The following is a 23,089-nucleotide window of genomic DNA, read 5'->3' on the forward strand; positions in this document are numbered from 1 at the left end:
TTTTTAAATTAAAATTATGCTAATGGGGGAACATAGATTCACTGATACATTTGATAAGGGGTTAATATCTAAAATTTATAAAGTGCTTACAAAACTAAACACCAAAAAAACAACCCCATTAAAAAATGGGCAAAGGACCTAAATAGACACTTCCCCAAAGAGGACATACAGATGGCCAATAGACACATGAGAAGTTGTTCAACATCACTAATCATCAGAGAAATGCAAAGAAAAACTACAGTGAGATACCATCTCACACCTGTCAGAATGGCCATCATCAATAAATCACAGAACAAGTACTGGTGAGGTTGTGGAGAAAACGGAACGCTTTTGCACTGTTGGTGCAGCCACTGTGGAAAGCAGTATGGCGATACCTCAAAAAATAAAAAATGGATCTGCTATTTGACCCAGCAATCCCACTTCTGGGAATATATCCGAAGGAACCCAAAACACTAATTCAAAAGAACATAAGCACCCCTATGTTTATTGCCACATTATTTATAATCACCAAGATATGGAAGCAGCCCAAGTGTCCATCAGTAGATGAGTAGATAAAACAACTATGGGACATTTATACAATGGAATTCTACTTGGCCGTAAAAAAGAAGAAAACTTTACCCTTTGCAACAGTATGGATGGAGAACATTATACTTAGTGAAATAAACCAGTCAGAGAAAGACAAATACAGCATGATTTTACTCATATGTGGAATCTAATGAACTGAACTAACAAGCAAAATAGAGACAGACTCATAGATGGAGAACAGATGACTGCTAGTGGAGGAGGGGGTGGAGGTTAGGGTGTGAAGTGATTGAGCAAAAAGGAAAAAGGTCTCATGGACATGGACAACAATGTGGTGATGGCTGAGGGGAGGGGGAGTATAAAGGGACTAAATTGTAATGGAAAACATATAATAAAGATTATATATTAAAAAAAAACTATGCTACCATAAAAAATAAATTTTTACCAGAAATTATAAACACCCAAGTTCTAGTTTCATTTATTTTCTGCATTAGAAATGGGCATCAGAATTAGAGTAACAACTGAATTGAATAAATATGCATCTAGCAGATAATTTACACTATAATAAACTGATAAACAAAAATATCATTTTCCCCACAGTAGTAGTATATTTATTTTGCTGAAATCAGGTAGTAAGGAATAAATAGCTCTGGGGAACCAGTACAGAATGTTCACAAAGATTTACAAATCTCTAGTCATTACACACTGAGCAGCAAAAACATAGGTGTTGAATCCTCTTATGCCAAACTATTATGTGTTGCAAAGTTTCTGTAATTCTCATGACTGCATGCCTTTGGAAGGGGGGAAGTGTGTAATTTTACTGCACAATAAATATTTTATAGTTTACAAATATTCTGAAATAGGTGGTCTGCAGAAACAGCATACATCCCGCACATGCAGTTTTGACATCTTGAGATATATAGAAATATTCATGCTTTTTTATTGGTCACATTTTCTCTTCCCATAATGATGCCTGTGCAACACCCATAACATTTTAACCTGTGTAATAAGACACTGTACAGTTGTTCATATATACTACATGAAATACTTCATTTGTAAACAGCAAATTTAACCTTCTGATTCTGACTACTCTTACTGTTATTCATTTTGTGTCTTAACAATTAACACCTTATAACAATCAAGTACTGATTCTAATTATCTTTAGCACCAAGGAGTCAAGAATATTGCACCAAAATGGGTTTACACTTCATCTAGTTAATAAATAAGATCTTGCAACTCTGTCACAAGGAAAATATCACTCTAAAATTAAACACATTGAAAGAGAATAGTTTCACAGAAAAGTTTGGTGTATGCCATTTGTAATAAAGCAAAAAACAAAACAAAACAAAACACTAGTGGATTCAAAAATTAATAAAATTAATATTAAAATCCACATTAGAGGACTCCTTGATTTTTTAATTAAAATTTATTTAATTTTAAATGTTCTTTCCAACAGAAGAGGTAGGTACATTTCCACATAAGAAAAACTGGTAACAGCCACAAATCAAAATATTAAAAGTCTGATAAAAATCAACATACTGTCATCTAACAGCACATTTCTGTAAAATTTTATGATGTTACCAATAAAGACATGAGTTGTTTCATGTTCCAATCAGACATCAATCTTAATTTGCATAATGTATATTTCTGAGAGAAGTGCTGAAAGGCTGCCTTTAAATCGCAAAGACCATTTCCCACAGTGATTTGTGCCACAAGTCATGGCGACCTCTGGGTCGCTACACAGGATTTTACTGTAATTCTTTGTTTCACCAACACCATCATCATCAAGCCTCTGAAAGTGTACAGAAATCATCAGATTTTTAAAATTTAATTACAACCAAAAGGGTATTTCAGACTAGTGGTGGAGAGATTCGACCATTTCAGTCAGCATATGAATTCAAATGTACAAATTTTAAAGTATCTGCATTTCCAGCTTTGGACCAGAAAAATGTAAGGTAACTGATTTTACTCAGTAGGTAATTAGTAATTTAGCAAAAAAACTCATAAAGACTGTGTTTCTGTGATCATCAGACTGAAGAATGACTGCATGTAAGACACATGAAAAATTTCATGCTTTAGAAAAACGGATGTGAACAGAGAGAGAGCCTCCAAAATCACATAATAATTGCTTTGGTCTAGACAATATCAAAGCTTAAAAAATGTTTAAAATAAAAACTTCATAAATAAAACATCAGGGTATGGTATTTAACACTTTACTCAATCTAAAGGTCACTAATACATAAGAGCACATTTGCCTTTTTCTCCCCACCCCCAAACCCTCATTTGCTTCTGTTTTCCCTGAAATTTTATATGAAATGGGAAATTCCTCACTGTCAACAACAGTTAAGGCCCAGTTCAATTTACTCTCCTTTTGCTTTTCCATTTTTCTGCTTTTTTCCATTTTCTATCACCAGTTTTTCTGATTTGTTCACACCGTTGGCTGAAATACCATTCACAGCTGTTTTTCCAGTTTTTGACTTCTTGGGCTCATTGTACGTCCGAACGTAGAAGTTGAGGAAGAGAAATATGAAGCTGATCGCGTAGGCAATCAGAGCCCAGTGCATCCACTTTGGGAAGGGGCAGTCAGTGTAGAGAGACAGTGCCGTGTGCCCAATGGTCACGAAGAACTGAACCTGAAACACAGAAACAAGGCATGGTGAACAGTAAACAACTTCAGAATCTTCTATGTAGCTAAGACAGGCCCAACTTCTGCCACATTGTCCAAAGTTTAATAGTACTCTGGCTCCCACGCCTAGCTCCTTCTCATTCAGGTAGCTGCTCAAACGCCATCTCCTCAACAGGGCTTCCTGATGATAGAACTCAAAGGCCTCCACCCAACTGGCCATCACAATTCCATTTCACCACAGGGTTTTTGTTTTGTGTGGGTTTTCTTTTTCTTTCTTTCTCTCTTTCTCCTTTCTTTTTTACTTTATAAGAATTATAGCTGTCTGAAATTGTATTTTGCATTTGGTGACTTCTGGATCACTCATCTTTCCACTAACATGTAATTCCAAAGGCAGGGCCCAGTGTTGCTATGATGATTCCTGACTTTTTGGCACTGTGTCTGGACTCCATGAATAGCTGTTGGACAATGTTGAGTAATATTATCTAACGAGAGGAAATATCAGTGGCTCCCACATTTTAGACTGGTTTCTTTCTTTTCTTAAAAGATTTTATTTATTTATTTATTTTTAGAGAGAACGGTAGGGAAGGAAGAAGAAAGGGAGAGAAACACTGATGTGTGAGAGAGAAACATTGATGGTTGCCTCTTGCATGCACCCTAACTGGGACCGGCCCACAACCCAAGCGTGTGCCCTGACTGGGAATCGAACCAGTATCTTTTGCTTTGCAGGACGATGCTCAACCTACTGAACCACATCAGTCAGAGCAAGACTGATTTCTTTCCACAAAATTGTCAGCAAGCTGGTATATATACTTTTAAAAATGAACTTCTTACAGAATAGCAGATAGGTAATAGGCATTTGGATTAACACTATCCTTTAAAAACTAAGATGTTTAGTAAAATTTAGTAGGTAGTTGAGAATAAGTGCAAAAAGAGAGAATCACTTTCAACTTGAAGAGTTTTTAAAAGGAGAAAAGCCAAAATTAAGATGCTTTTCATTAAGATGAGGGAAATAAGTTTAAATTCTAATTTATCAATAAGTGAATGGTCCTCAAAATAAAAGTTATAAATTTCATGGTGTTAACAAGTGCTAAGTTTTTACAAGACTGAGCTACAAAAGTGAAGAACTTCTGGCTTGGAAATACACTACCCTTCATAAAATAAACATCCAATTTGGAAAGGACAATTGTGGTTTCTCTTTTAAGTGTAGTATTAACAGTATTATTATATTAAATATTATTAAAATAATTTATTTCAGGTAAGCCCCAAATTTATTAAAAACTTTTTAAAATTTCCCAAGGCCAAATCCAGAGTTTAAGAACTTTTGATTTCACAATGGTTCTTAGAATCTGCATCACCGAAAAAGGGTGTGTGTATATGGGTGTGACTGAGTACGGCATCACTCAAGAAGAGTCAGATGCAGGTTCCGACGAAATAGGTATCAATAGTTCATGTGATTTTTGTCATCTCTTTATTTTGGGGGTACCATTTACTAATTACTAAGAGAAATGAATTACACAATTGTATACACAGCTTTCACAAAAACTGAAGGAAACTTCCTGTAGCATTTTAGTTACAAATCAATCCTTCACACCCAGCAGTTCCCAAAAGTTGTGTTTCCTGTTTGGTTAGTCAACTGTTTAGCAACTTAAAGCTGAGATGAATAGTATTTCCAAATGTGATTCCACTGATAAAACTGTGTACATACTATGATTAAAGCAAATTATAATAAAATCTAAGGCTTGAAGAATAGCTACCAGGTTGGTTTGGATTTCCAGTTTGATTACTTGGGCTAGGGCCTAGTTCTGAAAGTTACACTGAAGCACCCAAATGCTACATGAAGTCCTACTGGGGTTTGTGCTAAAGGCTGTCCGCTCTAAAGACTAGCAATTTAAAATGCCTAGCCCTGCTCCTCAAGGACTTCACGTTGGAGAATTAAGAGGAGTTCTCTTGTCCTTGCTCCCTTCCTTGACCCTCTGCCTCTTCTGCAACTTTTATATTATAAATGCATGGGGTTTGTTAGTAAGGACCGAAAACTGAACAGTAAACAGAATGAATAGAGATAAGAACATTTTAAGTAAAAAATTTTAAAAATCCCCTAAGGAAGATGTCATTATTTTTCTAGTCATATATGAGTCTATGTATTTTGTGGTGTGCTTAGATCTTTATTCGCCCCCTTCACAGATATTTTTAAAGAATAGTTCTCTTAGACGTGAGCTAGTCTGATCTTTTATAGACATTTAAAAAGCAAGAGGCCATATGCAGTGGGTCTATGAATAGGCCAAGCAGCCTCAATCCCACAGATGAAGCACAGAGATAGTTGAATTTGCAATAGAAAATTGTCAAAAATGACTTAATACTTTATAATTAGTAAGCTCAAACATTTTCAGTATTGCAGCAGAAGAAACTTTAGAAGCATTTAACTCACCAGCTGCAATATGGTCAGGTACCGTTTCCACCAAAGGTATTTCTGAATCCATGGGCCAAAGGCAGTTAACCCGTAGTATGAGTACATAATCACGTGGATGAAGGAATTCATTTGAGCTCCAAAAAACGCTTTAGAAAAACAAAGGTAATTACAAGATACAGAAAATTTCATTAGTCAATAAACCATTTGGACATGAAATAAATGAGTCCACATTATTTTCTAACACTTAATCTTGAGTAAAGATTAGGAATAAAAGTTGTAACACTACTGGAAAAGCCGTCTCTTCAGATCATGCTAGATATTTTTAAAATGTAGATTCAGGCTTTTAACATATATTTTTAAAAAAGATGTTCTTCAAATGCAAAGGACTTTCAAAGTAGAGAGCTTTCAAATGGGATACTACTCTCGTGGTTTAAGTAGGCCCCAATATACAACTATTGCCTATGTTACTTTTTCATTCTATTATTCATGGGGAAAAAAGTGTGGGAAGTGGGGATGGCTGGGGTTGGGGGAGTGATGAGGGAAAATGGAGAAAACTGTACTTGAATAACAATAAAAAATGTGGAAAAAAGTCATGGTACATATAATGGTTTAAGTAAATTTGTAAATGTCATATCATTACCTTTACATATGCAAATAAATACACATATCTACAAAAAGAATACTTCTTAGACTTCTAAATAATTTTAAGTGGAAAGCAGCGAGTGAACTGGACTATTATGACTCATACCATGGGTCCCCCTGAGAGGAATGGCCTACTTTCAGTTCAATAATGTAAATCATCTTCAGTCTACAGGTATCTGAACAGCTGGAGGCAGATTTCAGCCAAACTATGGATTCATATTATCTTTCACCTCAACACGTCTATACACAATTTCATTTGAGTAAGAACCAACAGGCTGATTTAAGGCCTATTTTAGAGGTGAAGTGCTCTCTGGGCTTGGACTAAAGATGAAGCCTTCAGACTGAGAAGATAAATCTTGGTATCCTTTGGATCAGAACCACTAGAACTGCTTCCCATCAGAATATTATTGTCTGCATTTAGAACTACTTTATGCTCATCGCTGGGGCAAATCTTTAGGTGTTAAAGTTGTCATAAACAAAAAGCTAAAGCTTTACTTTTTTCAAATTTCTTTAAAATAAAATTAACACAGAAATAATCACAAAACAAGTTAAATTATTGACCACCTCAAATACCCAGGTTCTCATTTCTTTCCACCCAACATATTTACACAATTTAATGCATACAGATATGCTTTGGAAAATGCTCACCTTGCCCCCCTGCAACCCACTTAATTCCGATCCACCACAATGTAAACATTGTACAGTGATGGTAAACATGAAGGAAAGAGACTTGGTTGTTTTTCTTCCTTAGGATAAAAAACACGGTGTCCAAATACTCAATTCCTTTAGATACAAAGTACCACCACAGAGCAGCAGCTATCTGTGAAAAGGAAGAAAAAGGATGTTACAAACACCAGAATCATGCCACCACATGGTTTTCTACTCATACTGTGTAAGTCCTAAATAATTTTCACTACACAAAATGTATGAGGCATGAAATCATTTTTGCCTAAGTAGGTGTAAAACCTAGTCATCTATCCATGGGGGGAAAATGGGAAAGACAAGAGTCCGAATATATATCTACTCTGTAGCAACAATATAGAAAAAATGTCATGTTACCTAGCTGGATCCCTGTAGCACCAAACTTAAGAGAGCTGCAAACACATTCACAGTGCTGTGTTTTTCCATTTGGTAGAGAAACTGAGGTATTTATTTTGTAAATGTACTTCAGCTGTTCATGCTTGGCCTATATTATACCTCAGCTATTCCTACAAGGATGTGTATGGGTAGGAAGTGGTCTTCTTTATGTCTGTCTCTCTCCCTTTACCACATGCAATGAAGCACTTAACCAGAGTAGTTTGCATTGGTCAGCAACACCTTTAAAATGATAGACTGACACAAACAAAAAGAAACAACAAATATTCCCTAGGTCATAAAAATAATCCTGCTTACATGAATAAGTCTTTTCTTTTCCTGGGCTCTAATTAAGACACCAGATGGTACAGAAAGATTACTGTACATGCTGAGATTAAGAATCCAAGGCTCCAATGAGAGGTTACCTCTGGATATATATTTTAAGATATTTTACAAGACTTCTATAATAGTAACCTAAACTCAACTTTTCTATGTCAAATATTTTCTAGGATATGTGTGCTACACGTATGTAACAAAGGCAGTGCACAACTGAATAACCCTTCGTGCGTCGGGGGAGGACAGACTTACTCACAGACGGGCTTTGATGGTTTAGAGTTCACAGTTCCCTTTCTCATTTTATCCACGCACCTATTGGGTGTTTTAAGTTCTAGTGTGTTTGTTTTCTTTGAAAAACAAAATTATATAAAGTGTGGGCCAAAGAGAAAATAAAGTCTTATGTTTACAGGTTGAGAATGTTTACTGAATTTGCTTGAGTAATAATATTGTTGAAAATTATAAAATTGGTTGAAAATAGGTTTGAAACAGTTAACTACTCACAGCAACACAATATTTAATAGTCATTATTATGTTAGTACTTTAAAATAAGGTAACCATTTTGGCATAGTAAACTTTATCTAGAAGGTAAGAGATAATGTCTTTATCCCCTCCCCAATCTGGGCTTCTAAATTAGCCGCAATTTATGGATTGTAAAAAATAATTCCTATATTTCATCTGTAAACCGCATCAGGTATCTCTGAAGAGCTACAACGAAGTGAAAAGTGGTATTTCTTGGTTACATAACAACAAATACAAAAACAAGTGTCTGAGTAAAGTATTTATTCTACAACATCTAAACACTTTTTCCTTTTCCTCTCCCACAAACCAAGCAAGACCACAGAAGTCAGATCTCTACTGAGGAGGTTCTCTAACAGTACGGTTATCTGAAAAAAAAATTTTTTTCCTAGCCAACAAATCTAAATAAAGCACTCCCCTCATTCTCTCAGTCACATCACAGGTTTCATTTTCTTGTTAATCCTTTGTTTACATGACCACGGCTTGCCTTTCCCACCCTTCACTAGAATGTCAGTTCCACAAAGGCCTGGATCTCCTCTCCTTCCACCTGTGTCCCCAGGGTCTCTCACACTAGCTGCATGTGATTGGTGTTCAGGACACATATAGTGAATGAATAAAGCAAGTATGACAACCAAAGGGGTGACTTTTTCATCAGCACAAAAGTCTGACAGCACAATGAAGACACAGACATATTATGGTAAGTACATTGAAGCAATTTGATCTTAGGTCTTGATGAATACTGACCTTTACATTATCCAACCCCAACGAAAAAAGCTATTTTTCTCAAGGGAAGCTACTATATATTATATTACTACTACATATACTGCATGTAACATAATATATAACATGTTTATGTTTTATTTATGCATAATTTTAATATAAACCACAGTACACAAAGGCAGTTCAATAAATACTTAATAGAAATAAGATAATTCATTGTTTCTTCCACTTGAGTATAATGGTAATTTAGCTAATATAGGTGGCTGGAAAGCAAATTATGATAACATTCTATTACTATTGGTTTATTTTTTTGCAAATATAATAAAAACTGAGCCCATGCCTATACAAATTGTGCTATGCTTAACCTACTAAACACTGCATAGTTTATAAAAATGTTTTTCTCAGACTTTCTTAACAAAGAATTAGAGTCTCTGCAGGCATTTTTATTCTTGACCAAAAACAACCAAAATCTAAAATATCTTTACACTAAACATGGAACTTTTTTAAAAAAAGTACTTCATTCTAGTAATCCAACACATACTCACTCTCACACCAAATGAAAGACACTGAAGGTACGACAACAGATTTTTAATTACGTACTTAAAGAAAAGCACAGCTTTCCTGACTCAAAACAATCCAGGACACTTTTACCACTATATAAAAGTATGTTTTTCACAGACTGGGGACTATAAAATTAGACCCACTTTGACTGATTTAGAGAATTTTTAATGTACTTACTCTGACTTCATTGACATTGTCAGAATAATCCACACTCTGGCAAATATAGCTATATCCTGCATTATATGATCCCAGGAATAACTGAAAAAGAAGTAATATTTGGAGTAAAGTTTTAATAGATATAGCATTTAGAAACCCTAAATATAATACATAATCTTTGAAATTATTTTAAAAAGCAGTACTGTCTTTAAAATTTTGAATGCATTAAACATTTAATGTGTTAGAATTTTTTAAAATTACTGTGTGGATTTATTCTAACATTGAAATCTAAATTAAAAATTGCATATAATTTCTGAACTAAAACATCAATTCTATCTGCTCCATAATATTAAGAGAAATCTTGATTGACCATCACTCAGATCTAAGAGCTGCGCTGATTCCTAGTCTCGATCTAGAGTTGTTTGTATCTAACAAATTAGGTAAAGGTACCAAATAAATTAAAGTTTTTTTTACCAAGTTGAGATTCTGTAGCCTATGTTGTCAATTAAATAAAAAAATTTTTTTAAGGAGAATGCTATTTATTTTCTTAGCATCACCAGACCAGTTCTCTCCATTCATACAGAATGTTAGTGAAAGTTTTCTGGGAAACAAATTCCTTTCACTTGTAACTTAAAAATTAGCTGTATCAATCTAGCCTTTAGGATTTCCCTTCACAGAGAATTTGCAGGTACCCGGAAAAGTATAAATGATTAGTAGCGAAAATTGTGTAACAATTAACTCACTTTACTTCCAATCCGAAATACAATGACAATATGAAATAGGAGTTAATTTGAAATTGGTATGTTACACCTGCATTTTTGATCACTTACAAACCTGAAACTGCTGAGTATGAATTATAAATAAATATATGCAACCATTTACTGAGTGTTTATTATGTGGTAAACACCATGCAAAAATTATCTCACTTTTATCTCTGAAACCCTAGGAGGTAGATATTTTCCCCATTTTATGGGGAAATGAGTCTCAGAAAAATTAAGTAACCTCGAATGTCAGAAGAGCTCATAAGGGTTTTTTTAGAATCCAGTCTGTCTGCTTCAAAATTCCATTTTAAACACTTGTCCTATACCTTATATATGTTTTATATTTTTGTTATCCAAAAATGAAAAATGTCAATAATATAAAATTTACTTTTAAAGTAACTAACAGTTATATTAGGGTACAATGTCACAATGATGGTTTTACATATTCTTATAGTAAACCTACCTCTCTGAAGATAAACAAATTAAGCAAAACCATCCCAAAATTATAGGCAATGAGCACTAAGCGCATCTGAAAAGGTTCTCGGGCCTTCATCCACTTTGGACCCAACCACACGAACAGGAGATAAAGAGTACTTATACAAAGTGTAGGCCATGGAGAATGCATTAGAGGCCAATTTTCCACACGTTTATCTACAGAGAAAACAAAAAACATAAAATTCATTAAACAATAAATGTCTTATAAGATGAACTTATTAGGGATTATGTTTCAAATTAGTTTTCCTAATTTGACCAAATACAGATCACTGTCCTTTGAATTCCAACAAAAATACATGGCATAAAACCCAAAGAAACAAGACCAATTCTTGTGAGTAGCTTTTGAAAACAAAGCTTCATTATATACGGCACACATTATGTGTTATAGAGAACCTAGAGAACAAGACAAGAAATAAAGCTCACTAAAAATGTGGAACAAATTTTGGATAAGTAATGAAAGCCTCCACGGGCAGAAAATACTAAATATTTTAAGAAGAAACGTGTCTTCCATATTAAACATGTGAATTCATCAGTGCAGTTTGGAAGCTGCTCCCTCCTATGTCTAAGACAGTCTGAATCAGTCAACTGAAGAGGTGCAGGGAAATGAGAGCCATTTCCTGGGATATTTCTGGATATAGAAGACAAGAGTACAGTTATAACTGGACGATTGTTAGATATATTACACTTTTGTAATTTATTTAAATGCTAATCATAACATTCAAGTCATTTTCCTAACTTTCTCCCTAGGAACATGTCTATTTTTTTACCCATGAATATAATCAACTTGTAAATATATGTATAAGTATATACATATAAAATGCAGAATTATTTCATTTAAAATGAATAAAATATCCTTAATATTTAAATAAGCAACCATGAATCAATTTTACAATATTTCTGCCACAAATAAAACATTTCATGAAAATGAAATAGGTTAACAAAAATTAATTTTCTATTGCATTATAAAAAGATATTGAAATTAAATTATATTTCTAAAAGCTAAACAGCATTTAAAAGGTTGTGAATCTAATGTCCAGTTTATTCTTGGTAAGGCAAAACATTCCTGTGTTCCATTTTCAGGAATATTATATATTTTTAAAATAGTAAAAAAAAAATTTCTACCTTTCAGCCAGTTCCTAAACCTAACTGAAATAAATTTTATTTACTTGCTCATTACAATGTCCTCTATTTAAACTGTCCATTTTACTAAAACCATATATGTAAAATAGCTCTAGATTGGATAATTACATCTCAAAATACTTAAAAATAATCTGTTTCTATATACTGTGAGCAGAAAATAGATCCAAGACATGAAACACAAGTAGAACAATATCTAATCACATTGTCTCCAAAGTCAGGAAGTGAAACAACTATGGTTTCTATAATACCAGAGTTGTTAGAATGGTGTAATGGTGGCCTAAAAGAAAAACACATATATGAGAACAAGAAATGCGAATTTATTTCATAGTTTATAGGAGACCTATTATCTATGTATACATTTATGGTTCTATCACTCAGATCAAAACGTACTTCAGCGCTAAAATAAACTAAAATACCTAAAAAGACAGGAGAGAGAGTAAATCCCTCACAAGGAGGGAGACAGTGGCTTTTTGTTGGAAGGCATTGTGCCACTATGGTCCTATCATTGCTTGTTCACTTTTCTTTAATGTTGTCATGTTATCCTTCTATGACCATATCTTTCTATGCCAATGGCCCCCTTAAAACATGGAGTATTTATCTACTTAGATCTTTGTTTTTCTATATTATTGAAAAAAATGTAATACAACCCCCCTAAACCTTAAAGCCTGCTCTGCTTCAATCGCTAAAGGAGTTGCTGTGGTGTGCTATTCCTAGCCCCAGCCTTAAAGGCAGGTACTGTTTTCCATGAGATTGATACAAAGAGCAAAAGGACTCCTTTAAACAATAATCTATACAACAAAGGGAAGATAAATTCATCTGTAAAGAGATTCTAATTTCTACCATCAGAGGTTATTTCTCACTCTTACCACACACAAAATTCCTGACTTCAAAGAAGTTCTAAGATGGAGGCATAGGTAGATATGCTTCACCTCCTCAGAGAGCCACAAAAAGAATTACAAATAAATCTCAAAACAAGTAACACCCAGAACTGTTAGAAATCAAACTGTATGGAAGTCTGACACCAAAGAAGCCACATTCATCCAAATAAGTAGTAGGGGTGGAGATGTGGAGAGAGGACAGAGAGGTAAGGAGACCCTGTCTGGTGCAGAGAGCTGGCGGCAGGGGCAGAATGGACACAGGTGATCCCACATTCACATGTAGTAGATAAAAATCAGGAGGGATACCTTGGGAGCCAGCAATCCCAGCCCCAAACCAGACCGCACAGCCCAGGGTTCCGGCATCAGGAAGGTAAATCCCCATAACTTTTGGCTGTAAAAACCAGTAGGTATTGGGGCAGCAGAAGAAACTGCCAGATTTTCAGAAAACTCTGCTTAAGGGACCCAGTCCTAAAACATCTGCAAATACATCTACTCTGGGATTCAACACCAGGGCAACAGCTGGAAGGGCACACATATGGGGTATGAGTGAAGTGACTGGAAACCAAGCAAAAGTCCCCCCAGAAGCCAGGCAGTAGCACAGTCCCCTCTCCAAGACCTCCTCCCACACAGAGCCACAAACCAGTGAAGCTAGTTGCCCCACCCTGATAATTAACTAAGGCTCCTCCCCACACAATTTACAGGTGCCTTTCACAGGGAGTCAAAGCAGCTCTACCTAATACACAGAAACAAACACAGGGAGGCTATCAGATTGAGGAGACAAGGAAATATGGCCCAAATGAAAAAAAAGAACACAACCCCAGAAAAAGAACTTAATGAAACAAAAATATCCAACCTACCATGTGCAGAGTTCAGAACACTGGTGATCAGGATGCTCAAAGAACTCAGTTAGTATGGCAATAACATAAAGGAAGAAATGAAGGTCACACTAAGTGGAATACAGAGAAATCTATAGGGAATCAACAGTGAAGGAAAGGAAGCCAAGATTCAAACCAATGATTTGGAACATAAGGAAGAAATAAACATTCAACTAGAAGAGAAAGAAGAAACAAGAATTAAAAAAAAGAAATGAAGATATAAGACAACTCTGGGACCCCTCCAAAAGTGCCAACATCCGAATCACAGGGATGCCAGAAGCAGAAGAGGAAGAGCAAGAAATTGAAAACTTATTTGAAAAAATAATGAAAGACTATGGGTCCTTTATACAAGTTCCTTGACTTCAAAAAATAATAATGACAGAAAACTTCCTTAATTTGGTGAAGGAAATAGACATACAAATCCAGGAAGCAGAGAGAGTCCCAAGCAAGTTGGACTCAAAGAGGACCGCACCAAGATATCATAATTAAAATGCTAAAGGTAAAAGATATAAAGAGAGAATCTTAAAAGGCAGCAAGAGAAAAGAAAATAGTTACCTACAAAGGAGTTCCCATAAGACTATTAACTGATTTCTCAAAAGAAACTTTGCAGGCAAAAAGGGACTAGCAAGAAGTATTCAAACTAATGACAAGCAAGGATTTACAACCTAGATTACTCTATCCAGCAAAGCTATCATTTAGAGTGGAAGGGCTGATAGAGAGCTTCTCTGACCATGTAAAACTGAAGAAGTTCATCATCACCCAGCCATTATTATATGAAATGTTAAAGGGACTTATTTTAAAAAAAGGAGATCAAAACTATTAACATTAAAAAGGCAACAAATTCACAATTATCAACTGAATCTGCAAAAACAAAAACAAAACGAAAGTAAGCAAACAACCAGAATAGGAACAGAATCATAGATATGGAAATATTTGGAGGGTTATCAGTTAGGAGGGGGGAGGAGCAAGGGGGAGAATGGGTAAAAGGTACAGGGATTAAAAAACATAATTGATAGATACAAAATAGACAGGAGGATGTTAAAAATAGTATAGGAAATGGAGAAGCCACAGAACTTATATGTACAATGCATGAATATGAACTAAGTGGGAGGGGGATTGCTGGAGGGAAGGGGGATACCAGGCAGAGAGGGGTAAAGGGGGAAAAATTGGGACAACTATAATAACATAATCAATAAAATACACTTTATAAAGGAAAGTTCTCAGCAGCAAGTAAATAAATTTAGAGAAAAAGGTGCAAAAATTGCCCTGAAAACAAGATTACACAATGGAATACTACACAGCAAAAAGAAAGAAGGAGCGCCTACCTTTCGTGACAGCATGGGTGGAACTGGCGAGCATTATGCTAAGTGAAATAAGCCAGGCAGTGAAAGACAAATACCATATGATCTCACCTATAAGTTTAACCTAATCAGTAAAACAAACAAATAAGCAAAACAGAACCAGAGACATAGATATAAAGAACAAACTGACAGTGACCAGAGGGGAGAGGGAAGGGGGATAAAGGGAGAAAGTAGGGGAAGGGGCAAGGCAAGGAACACAAATAGTGGACTCATGGGCATGGACAGTGGGGGGCGATTGACTGTGTGGAAGGGGACGGGGCAGGAGAGAGCAATGGGGGAAAAGGCGGTCCAACTGTAACTGAACAACAATAAAAAAAGGAAAAAGCAAATAAATAAAAATCTGGTCTCTTTGATGTATGTGTGGGTAACCTGTACTACTCTCTCATTCAACAGAAAAAATTAGAGAGAACAGAGACAGAGACATAAGAAGCTGAAGATCTGACAACATGAAACACTAAAGCCAATAGAGGAATAAAACGGTGGAGCAGAGCAGATAGAACAGATATCACAGAAATCACGCAAGACTTTATCAGTAAAAAGAGTTTTGACACCAGCTCTGCTGCTGTACATGGGCACAATGTCTTCATCTCCTTCATCTCTGAAACCTGACAGGGAGGTCAACTAGATAGATTAGTGCTTTTCCAGCTTTAATGAGAAGACTCACCTGGAGGTGGGAAGGGAGAATGTTAAAATGCAGCTTGTGACTCAGTAGGTCTGGGGTGTAGCCAATTTTTAGGAAGATTCCACATTTTCTAGAAAGCGCCAACTGATGCCATGCTAATATTCCATGGACCACATTTTGAGTACCAAGACACTAGGTGATCCCTTAAGTTTTTTTTTTAACTCCTGAAAATCATTACTTTTTAAAATAATAAAAAGTTAGGAGGAAGAATGGAACTGAAGGTGAGGAAACCTGGATCAAGAAAATAGGCATTTCTCACTGAGTAGGGGACCCATTTTGCACTGCCAGAGTATCTGCACATGTTCACACTGTCCAGTGACCTTCCTTTAAAATGTAATCTCCCTGAAGACAAGGGCTAGGTCTTTCATTCTTATACTGCAAGGCCTATCAAAGTGCCTAAGCATTTATTTGATGAATAAATGAGTGCACTTTTTTTTCATATTAGTCCTTTATTCTCTATCCCTTCAGTGAAATCTAAATGTACATTTACTAATATTCAAGGTTTCTTCAGGGTACAGCAATCCTTTCCTACAGCTCTTTCCAGACCCCCTTCTTGCTGGCATAAGACTAACCTGAAACCAACAGCACTTCAACCCAGTATTTGCTGAGTGCACGTGTGTTCTATAAGGCTCAATGTCTTCAACAATGTCTGTTTTCGCCAGAGAAAAAAGTGCCCTTCTTTGTCCAACAATGCAAGTCATACATTCACGTGGCCACCACTTAACAAACCCTGTTTTCAGTCTATAAAAGGCCACATTTCACACCAGATCCTTTTCAAATTAGTTGTTCCAGCTCTCAAAAATACCACCTCCAGTGATTACTGTGGAAGTTATAGCTATTGTCAGTGGCCTGAACACAGGATAACAATTTCTGCCATATGATATTTCCATGAAATTTCTCCATGTCTTTGCAGTTGCGTCTTTCTGAATTTACCTGAATATTTCCTTTAGTAATTCGACAACATTCAAATATCACATGCTGCTTTTATATGATCCCTTTTCCACTAAAAAGATGGACTGAGTTCATCACAATAACACAATGATAGAAAATTTACCATTACGCATAGGCCCCCTCCTCAAGTTTTGAACCAAAAAAAAATATTAGGGATTAGAACAGTCAGGGAAGTCATGAGTACTGAATTTATCTAATTTATATAACCTTAAGATAATGAATTATCCAGCTTTTCATTAACTTAAATGTTTAATAACTTTGTTGCCTTTCTTCTAAGAAAGATGTGTGCATTTGCTTGCCCCCTTTTTTTGCTTTTCCCCCAGGTTTTATTGAGAAACAACTGACATATATCACTGTATAAGGAACACGGCATGATGGTTTGATTTACATATATTGTGAAATGATTAATACAATAAGTACAGCTAACATTCATCTCCTCATACAGATTCAATAAAAAGAAGAAGGGAGGAAAAAAATCTCCTTGTGACGAGAACTCGTAGGGTTTACTCTCTTAACTTTCCTATCTATCACACAGCAGCGCTGGGCTGCAGTCATCGGGTTGTACACTAGTCACATCCCCAGCATTTACATATCATATAACTGGAAGTTTGTACCTTTTGACAACCTTCCTCCACTTCTCCCTTCTCTCACTCTCCAACTCTAGTGACCACAAATCTAATCTCTTCTTCTGGAGGTTGTATTCTTGGGATAACATATTTTAAAGATAAATTAGAAATTAAGTGCCTTATTCAGTTAAGTTACACTGAATCCAAATGTACAATAGGTTATGCATATTCGAGTAGAAGAAATACATCGCTAGCATGTTGCTAATATCCTAATCCTACACAGTTATCGGTGAGATTCCATACCATGAATTTATTAGGGGGAAAAAGAAAAAATTTTAGTAAAGAATCCTGTCCTTCCTGCCACCACTAGAGTCAAATTCTGTCATCAGGGAGATTCAAATGGCTTTTATGTAACACTCTTAGGAATGCTCTATTGAAAAAGCTTGTTTAGAGGGGATCAATAATGGCACAAATACAAACTGACTCTAGTCAATTTGTTTGTCATATTGTTTGTCTTTTTTTTAAGCCTCACCTGAGGACATGCTTATTGATTTTAGATTGGGGGCGGGGGAGTGGAGAGGAGGAAGAAAGAGAGGGACAGAAACATTGATGTGAAAGAGAAACATCAATCAGTTGCCTCTTGCATGTGCCCTGACTAGGGATGGAACCTACAACCTAGGAGTGTCCCTGACTGGGAATCAAACCCGTGACCTTTTGTCCATGGGACAATACTCCAACCCAACTGAGCCACCTGGCCAGGGCTGTTTGTCTTATTTTTGTATTTTATACTATTAATAGGTTTATTAATATGTTTATGCCTTCATGTCTTAGTGATTTTGTTCTTATTTTGAATTATTTATTAATAATTTCAAGTCTTTCATGTTGCATGAAAACATTTATCTAAACTAGGGGTGTAGAATTTTAGATTTAAAAATGATCCCTTTATCTTAGAAATGAGATTCAGAGAGGTCAAGAGACTTGCCCGAGAATGTGGAGCAACAGCCTCGTGGCTCCTGGCAGCTATTTCACTACCACTCAGTCACCATGTCCATTAATTTTAAGAGAGAAAATTTCCCAATTTCTTCCTAAATTATAGGCACAAATGATACTTTAAAACATAATTCAAGGGAAAGAAAATGAGAGACCTACAAAAGTTCCCTTAACAGAAACACACCCACACACACACACACAGGAAATCCTCAAACAAACCAAGCTTCACACTTTCTTAGGGGCTGCACCTGGCAGACCTGGCCTAAGATCATGAAAGCTTTGGAAGCCATGATAGAGTGGTGGAAAAGGATGAAGGATGTCTTGCCTGGAAAAAAGAAAAAGACCTCAGCATATACTAAAGGACCTAAAGAAAGATTAGATTTATTCTCTATTTTTGGAATGTAGAATTAGAACCAATGAGAAGTTTTAGAGGGAGCTAAGTCACACCTAAATTCAGAAAATTCTAACTACTGGGTCTTTTTTTCTGTAGGTAGAAAGAACTGGGTTTTTGTTTGTTTGTTTGTTGTTCTGTTTTTGTTTTTTTGGTCATGAGTTACCTATCACAGCGTTAAAGTAAATTTAAGCAAGCATAAAGCTAAATATTAAATAATGCAAATGAAGTTCAGGAGAAAGAGACTTTAATAAGAAGAATTACCATGGCACATTACTTTAACCCTCCCAGACCCTTTAGGGTTAACTCTTTCTTGGGAAATAGTTTACATTTAGAACATTCTGTTTCATAAAGTTCATGCCAAGTGGGACTGATTTATTTACAAACATTACTGTCGTCAGCAGTCATACAATTTTACCTGTATTAAAGGTCATGTAATGTTTATACAACTGAATGTGTGTCAAAACTCACAAACAATTCACTAAAAATTAGAGTTAATTTCATTATGTGTAAATTATACCTTATTAAAAATGGTATTATACCCTAAGTATCCTGAAACACTAATTCAAAAGAACCTATGCACCCCAATGTCCATAGCAGCACAATTTACAATAGCCAAGTGCTGGAAGCAACCTACGTGCCCATGAGGAAATGAGTGGATCAAAAAATGGTGGTACATTTACACAATGGAATTCTACGCAGCAGAAAGAAGGAATTCCTATACTTCACAGCAGCATGGATGGAATTGGAGAGTATTATGCTAAGTGAAGTAAGCCAGGTGATGAACGACAAATAAATACTTCATGATCTCACCCATAAGTGGAACCTAATCAACAAAACAAACAAACAAGCAAAATATAACTAGAGACACTGAAATAAAAAACAAACTGACAGTAACCAGAGGGGAGAGGGATAATGGGGGAAAATAGGGGAAGGTCCATTAAGGAACGTGTATAAAGGACACATGGACAAAGCCAAAGGGGGTAGATTCGAGGGTGGAAAGCAGGGATGGGTGGGGTGGGGGGCCGAGGTGGGGTGAAAATGGACAACTGTACTTGAACAACAATAAAAAAATAAAAATAAAAATGGGAAGAAAAATCATCCATCTAAAGTGGGGCTTCCCTTGGACACCCTGCACCAATAGGTTTTTCTTTATTGAATTTATTGGGGTTACATTGGTCAATAAAATTATATAGGTTTCAAGTGTACAATTCTACAACACATCATCTGCACACTGCATTGTGCACTCACTATCCAAAGTCTAGTCTCCTTTCATCACCATTTATCTCCCATTTACCCTCTTCCACCTGCCCCCACCCTCCCCTCCCCTCTGGTAATCACCATACTGCTGTCTGTGTCCAAGACCCACCAGCAGGCTTTTATTCCTAACCAGGTTTGTTTCTTAAAATCCCATGTCATGTTAGATAGAATAGACTTTCAAGTCAGACTCTCTGCCTCTTCTGATCTAAGTGATCTGGGGGAGGATTTTTGGTCCCTGACCTTTAAAAACTCATTATGTATTAGAGGAGAAGACAGACATGAAAAATCAATTGCTTTGCAGGATAATGAGCACAATATCAGAGGCTAATCTTAAGAACAATGTTAGAACAGGAGAGAGGAGACAAGGTGAACCTCAAGAGCAAACATTTGAATTGTTTCTTGAAGAATAGAAAAGGAATTTGTCAAGCAGACGGGGGAGAGGTCTTCTTACAGATAGAACCACAGTCCAAAAATAGCCCAGGAAGAAACAGCCCAAAGCAGCCAGAGAGGAAGGAAAAGATAAAATGGTATCATGGAGAGATAAGAGAGTAAGATTTTTCCAAAATGATGGGGCAGGCAACACACTCTCAGATGAAGAATCAAGTGTTCTTTTCTTTCTAGTGAGGAACTAATATGTCATAGAGTTGATGGGTGCTGATTAAATGTGAAAGTTCCTGGCATACATGGATGCCACAAAGTCATTCCTTCTGCTGCACCCTATTTCCTCTCCACTCCAAATCTTCATACAAATGTATCCTATGTCAGGAATAATCTGAGCCCCTTCCATTAAAAGTCATGCCCTTAGATGTCTTCTAGGCCTTTTCTCCCTGATCTAGAGTTCTCTAGGCTCTGAATATGGACTCTCAAGTCATACCACCAGCATTAGAATCCCACCTCTCTCATTTACTATCTGAATAAACCTGAACAAGTCACCTAGTCTTTCTGGCCTTATGGACAATAAGCAGGAGGTTGTTTGGAGGAATGAAATATGTACAGTGCTGACACAGAATAAGAGCTCAATAAATATTGACAATAATCATTATTATTAACAATAATCCAACCACTAAATCCTTCTCTCTTCTAAGCCAAACAGTTAAACCCAATTTTAAAAAATTACCATCGATAATAAATCTTAGGGAAGGAGTTTAAACTGAGAAGACAGAACATTTTATATTTATTTAGGAGAGAAAATACATAGCTAATCTAACTCTGAATTTTGAATTATTTAGAGAGGCTTTTTTAAACACTTCATTTTAAAGAAAATGTAAACCAGATGTAGTAAATAATAAAATACTTATAATCCATCCAATAGTTTTGAAGTAACCCAAGTCCTTTAGAAACCTCTATTATATACAAATAACTATAACTAATTTTCACAACAAATTATCACTATGTATACTAAAGCAGCCTCCTTAAATATCTCTAATAGACCTCCTCTTTTTTTTTTTTTTTTTGGAAGGATGGTAACTTTCAAAGCTTTTTAGGACTCAGGATTTCTACCAGTCAGCATGAGCTTTCTTCCCCAATTAGTCTAAGCTGGTCATTATCTCCTGTCCAAAAAAATTAATAAAATGTTTAATTTTTAGAACATCCAAATTCCTAGATGTAACAAGAAAAAGCACAATATTATAGTAGGAAACACTCTTTGTTGGGAAGGATTTGGGAAGTCACGCGGAGCAGAGGCAGTGTGGCACAGGGCAAGGAACAGAGCCTGATGTGAGAGCACTGGATTCCAGCTCTAGTGGTAGTTCTCCAGCCCAATGGCTGTAAGGCTGAAAGTATCTGAGCCACAACTTCCTCCTATGTATAATGGGGGCAACAGTAAGATTACCCAAACCACAGAGTTGCTTTGAGGCTCCAACTGAAAACCCTCTGTAGGAAACGCCTCCAACATTAACTCTTTTTATACTTGAAAATATTAAATTATGGATTTTCTCAAACTTTTAAAGCACACTGTGATTTGCCTCTGTCATGTCATACAACTGTCCTGTCGCTGTCTGTCTGTGTCCCATGCCACACTGGGCAGGGGCTGTCTGTTATCTCTGCAGCCACAAAGGCTTGCACAGTGGAAGCACCAAGCAAATGGTGAGGACTAGCAGGCTGAAAGAAGGGCACAAAGTATCTAGAAAATGAATCATTACTATTTTGGCTACTGCTACTGTGAGAATAGACATTCTGGACATTTCTAAACTACTCTTTCGATTCAGCCAAAATGAACAACAGTTACTGATCAATATGGTTCTAAAAGATAAACAGTCCCTGTTGGGGTAAAAAACAACAACTAAATGTTCTATAAAAATTCATGATATTGTTTGGTTTTCTTAAGTATATTTTAAAATCGATAGCTGAAGAACATTTTTAAATTCTTCCTTTTCCATAGTAGTACAGACTAGCAGATTATCAAAGATATTAGGAATACTCCATTCCCTTGCTATTCAGTGTGGTCCACATACCAGCAGAAAAGCATGTCCTGGAAGCTTACTAGCAGAAAATCGCAGGCCTCACTCCAGACCTACTAAACCAGGATCTGTGTTTTAATTATGACCCCCAGGTGATTTACATATTAAAGTTTAAGAAGAACTGCTCTAGTCTGCTCAGAAATGTGGGCCAACTTCATATAATATATAAGCAAGTCATAAAAATTTGATTAATTTTGCCTAGAATCTACCTGAATAAATCAGCTACTTCTTTCTCTTCTAACATAAGCAAAAGCAAAGCACAAGTCTGACAACAAACTAAAGATACTGAGTAGCTTTGGGAGTACATTCAAGACATCAAGATGTATATACAACACATTATTCTCTAAAACTATTCATTCTTCTTTAGTAAGTTAGAACCAACAGTGGCAAATCAACTCCATTTTTTATACTCAGCTACTAATCACTAATATGCAAGTGATATTGTTAAAAATCGATTTGTTGCTCTGGGCCCAGGTGGTTCAGTTGGTTGGAGCATCATCCAGTACACCAAAAGGCTGCAGGTTCAATTCTTGGTCAGGGCACACACCTGGGTTGCAAATCTGATTCCCAGTTGATGGTGTGTTCCTTCTCTCTCTCCTCCCCCTCCCTCCCTCCTTCTCTCTCTGAAATCAATGAAAATATCTTTGGGTGAGGATTTTAAAAAATCCATTCGCCTTTACTGTCTACACAAAAATAATGGTTACTTAAGGTCACATCATG

General features: G+C 36.1%; 1 protein-coding gene across 1 annotated transcript in view; it reads right to left on the minus strand.

Annotated features, from left to right (window-relative positions):
- Window positions 1-1,442: 1,442 nt before the first annotated feature.
- Window positions 1,443-23,089, minus strand: part of ELOVL4 (ELOVL fatty acid elongase 4) — a 32,725-nt gene continuing 11,078 nt past the window's right edge. Inside the window, exons 2-6 of the mRNA XM_024576657.4 lie at window positions 10,785-10,972; window positions 9,582-9,662; window positions 6,846-7,017; window positions 5,574-5,701; window positions 1,443-3,155 (exon numbers count right to left, since the gene is read on the minus strand). Of these exons, the coding sequence (XP_024432425.1) occupies window positions 2,883-3,155; window positions 5,574-5,701; window positions 6,846-7,017; window positions 9,582-9,662; window positions 10,785-10,972 (842 nt within the window). The 3' untranslated portion in view covers window positions 1,443-2,882. The remainder of the gene's footprint in view (window positions 3,156-5,573; window positions 5,702-6,845; window positions 7,018-9,581; window positions 9,663-10,784; window positions 10,973-23,089) is intronic.

The sequence above is a fragment of the Desmodus rotundus genome, chromosome 11 (assembly GCF_022682495.2).
Source record: "Desmodus rotundus isolate HL8 chromosome 11, HLdesRot8A.1, whole genome shotgun sequence".
NCBI lineage: Eukaryota > Metazoa > Chordata > Mammalia > Chiroptera > Phyllostomidae > Desmodus > Desmodus rotundus.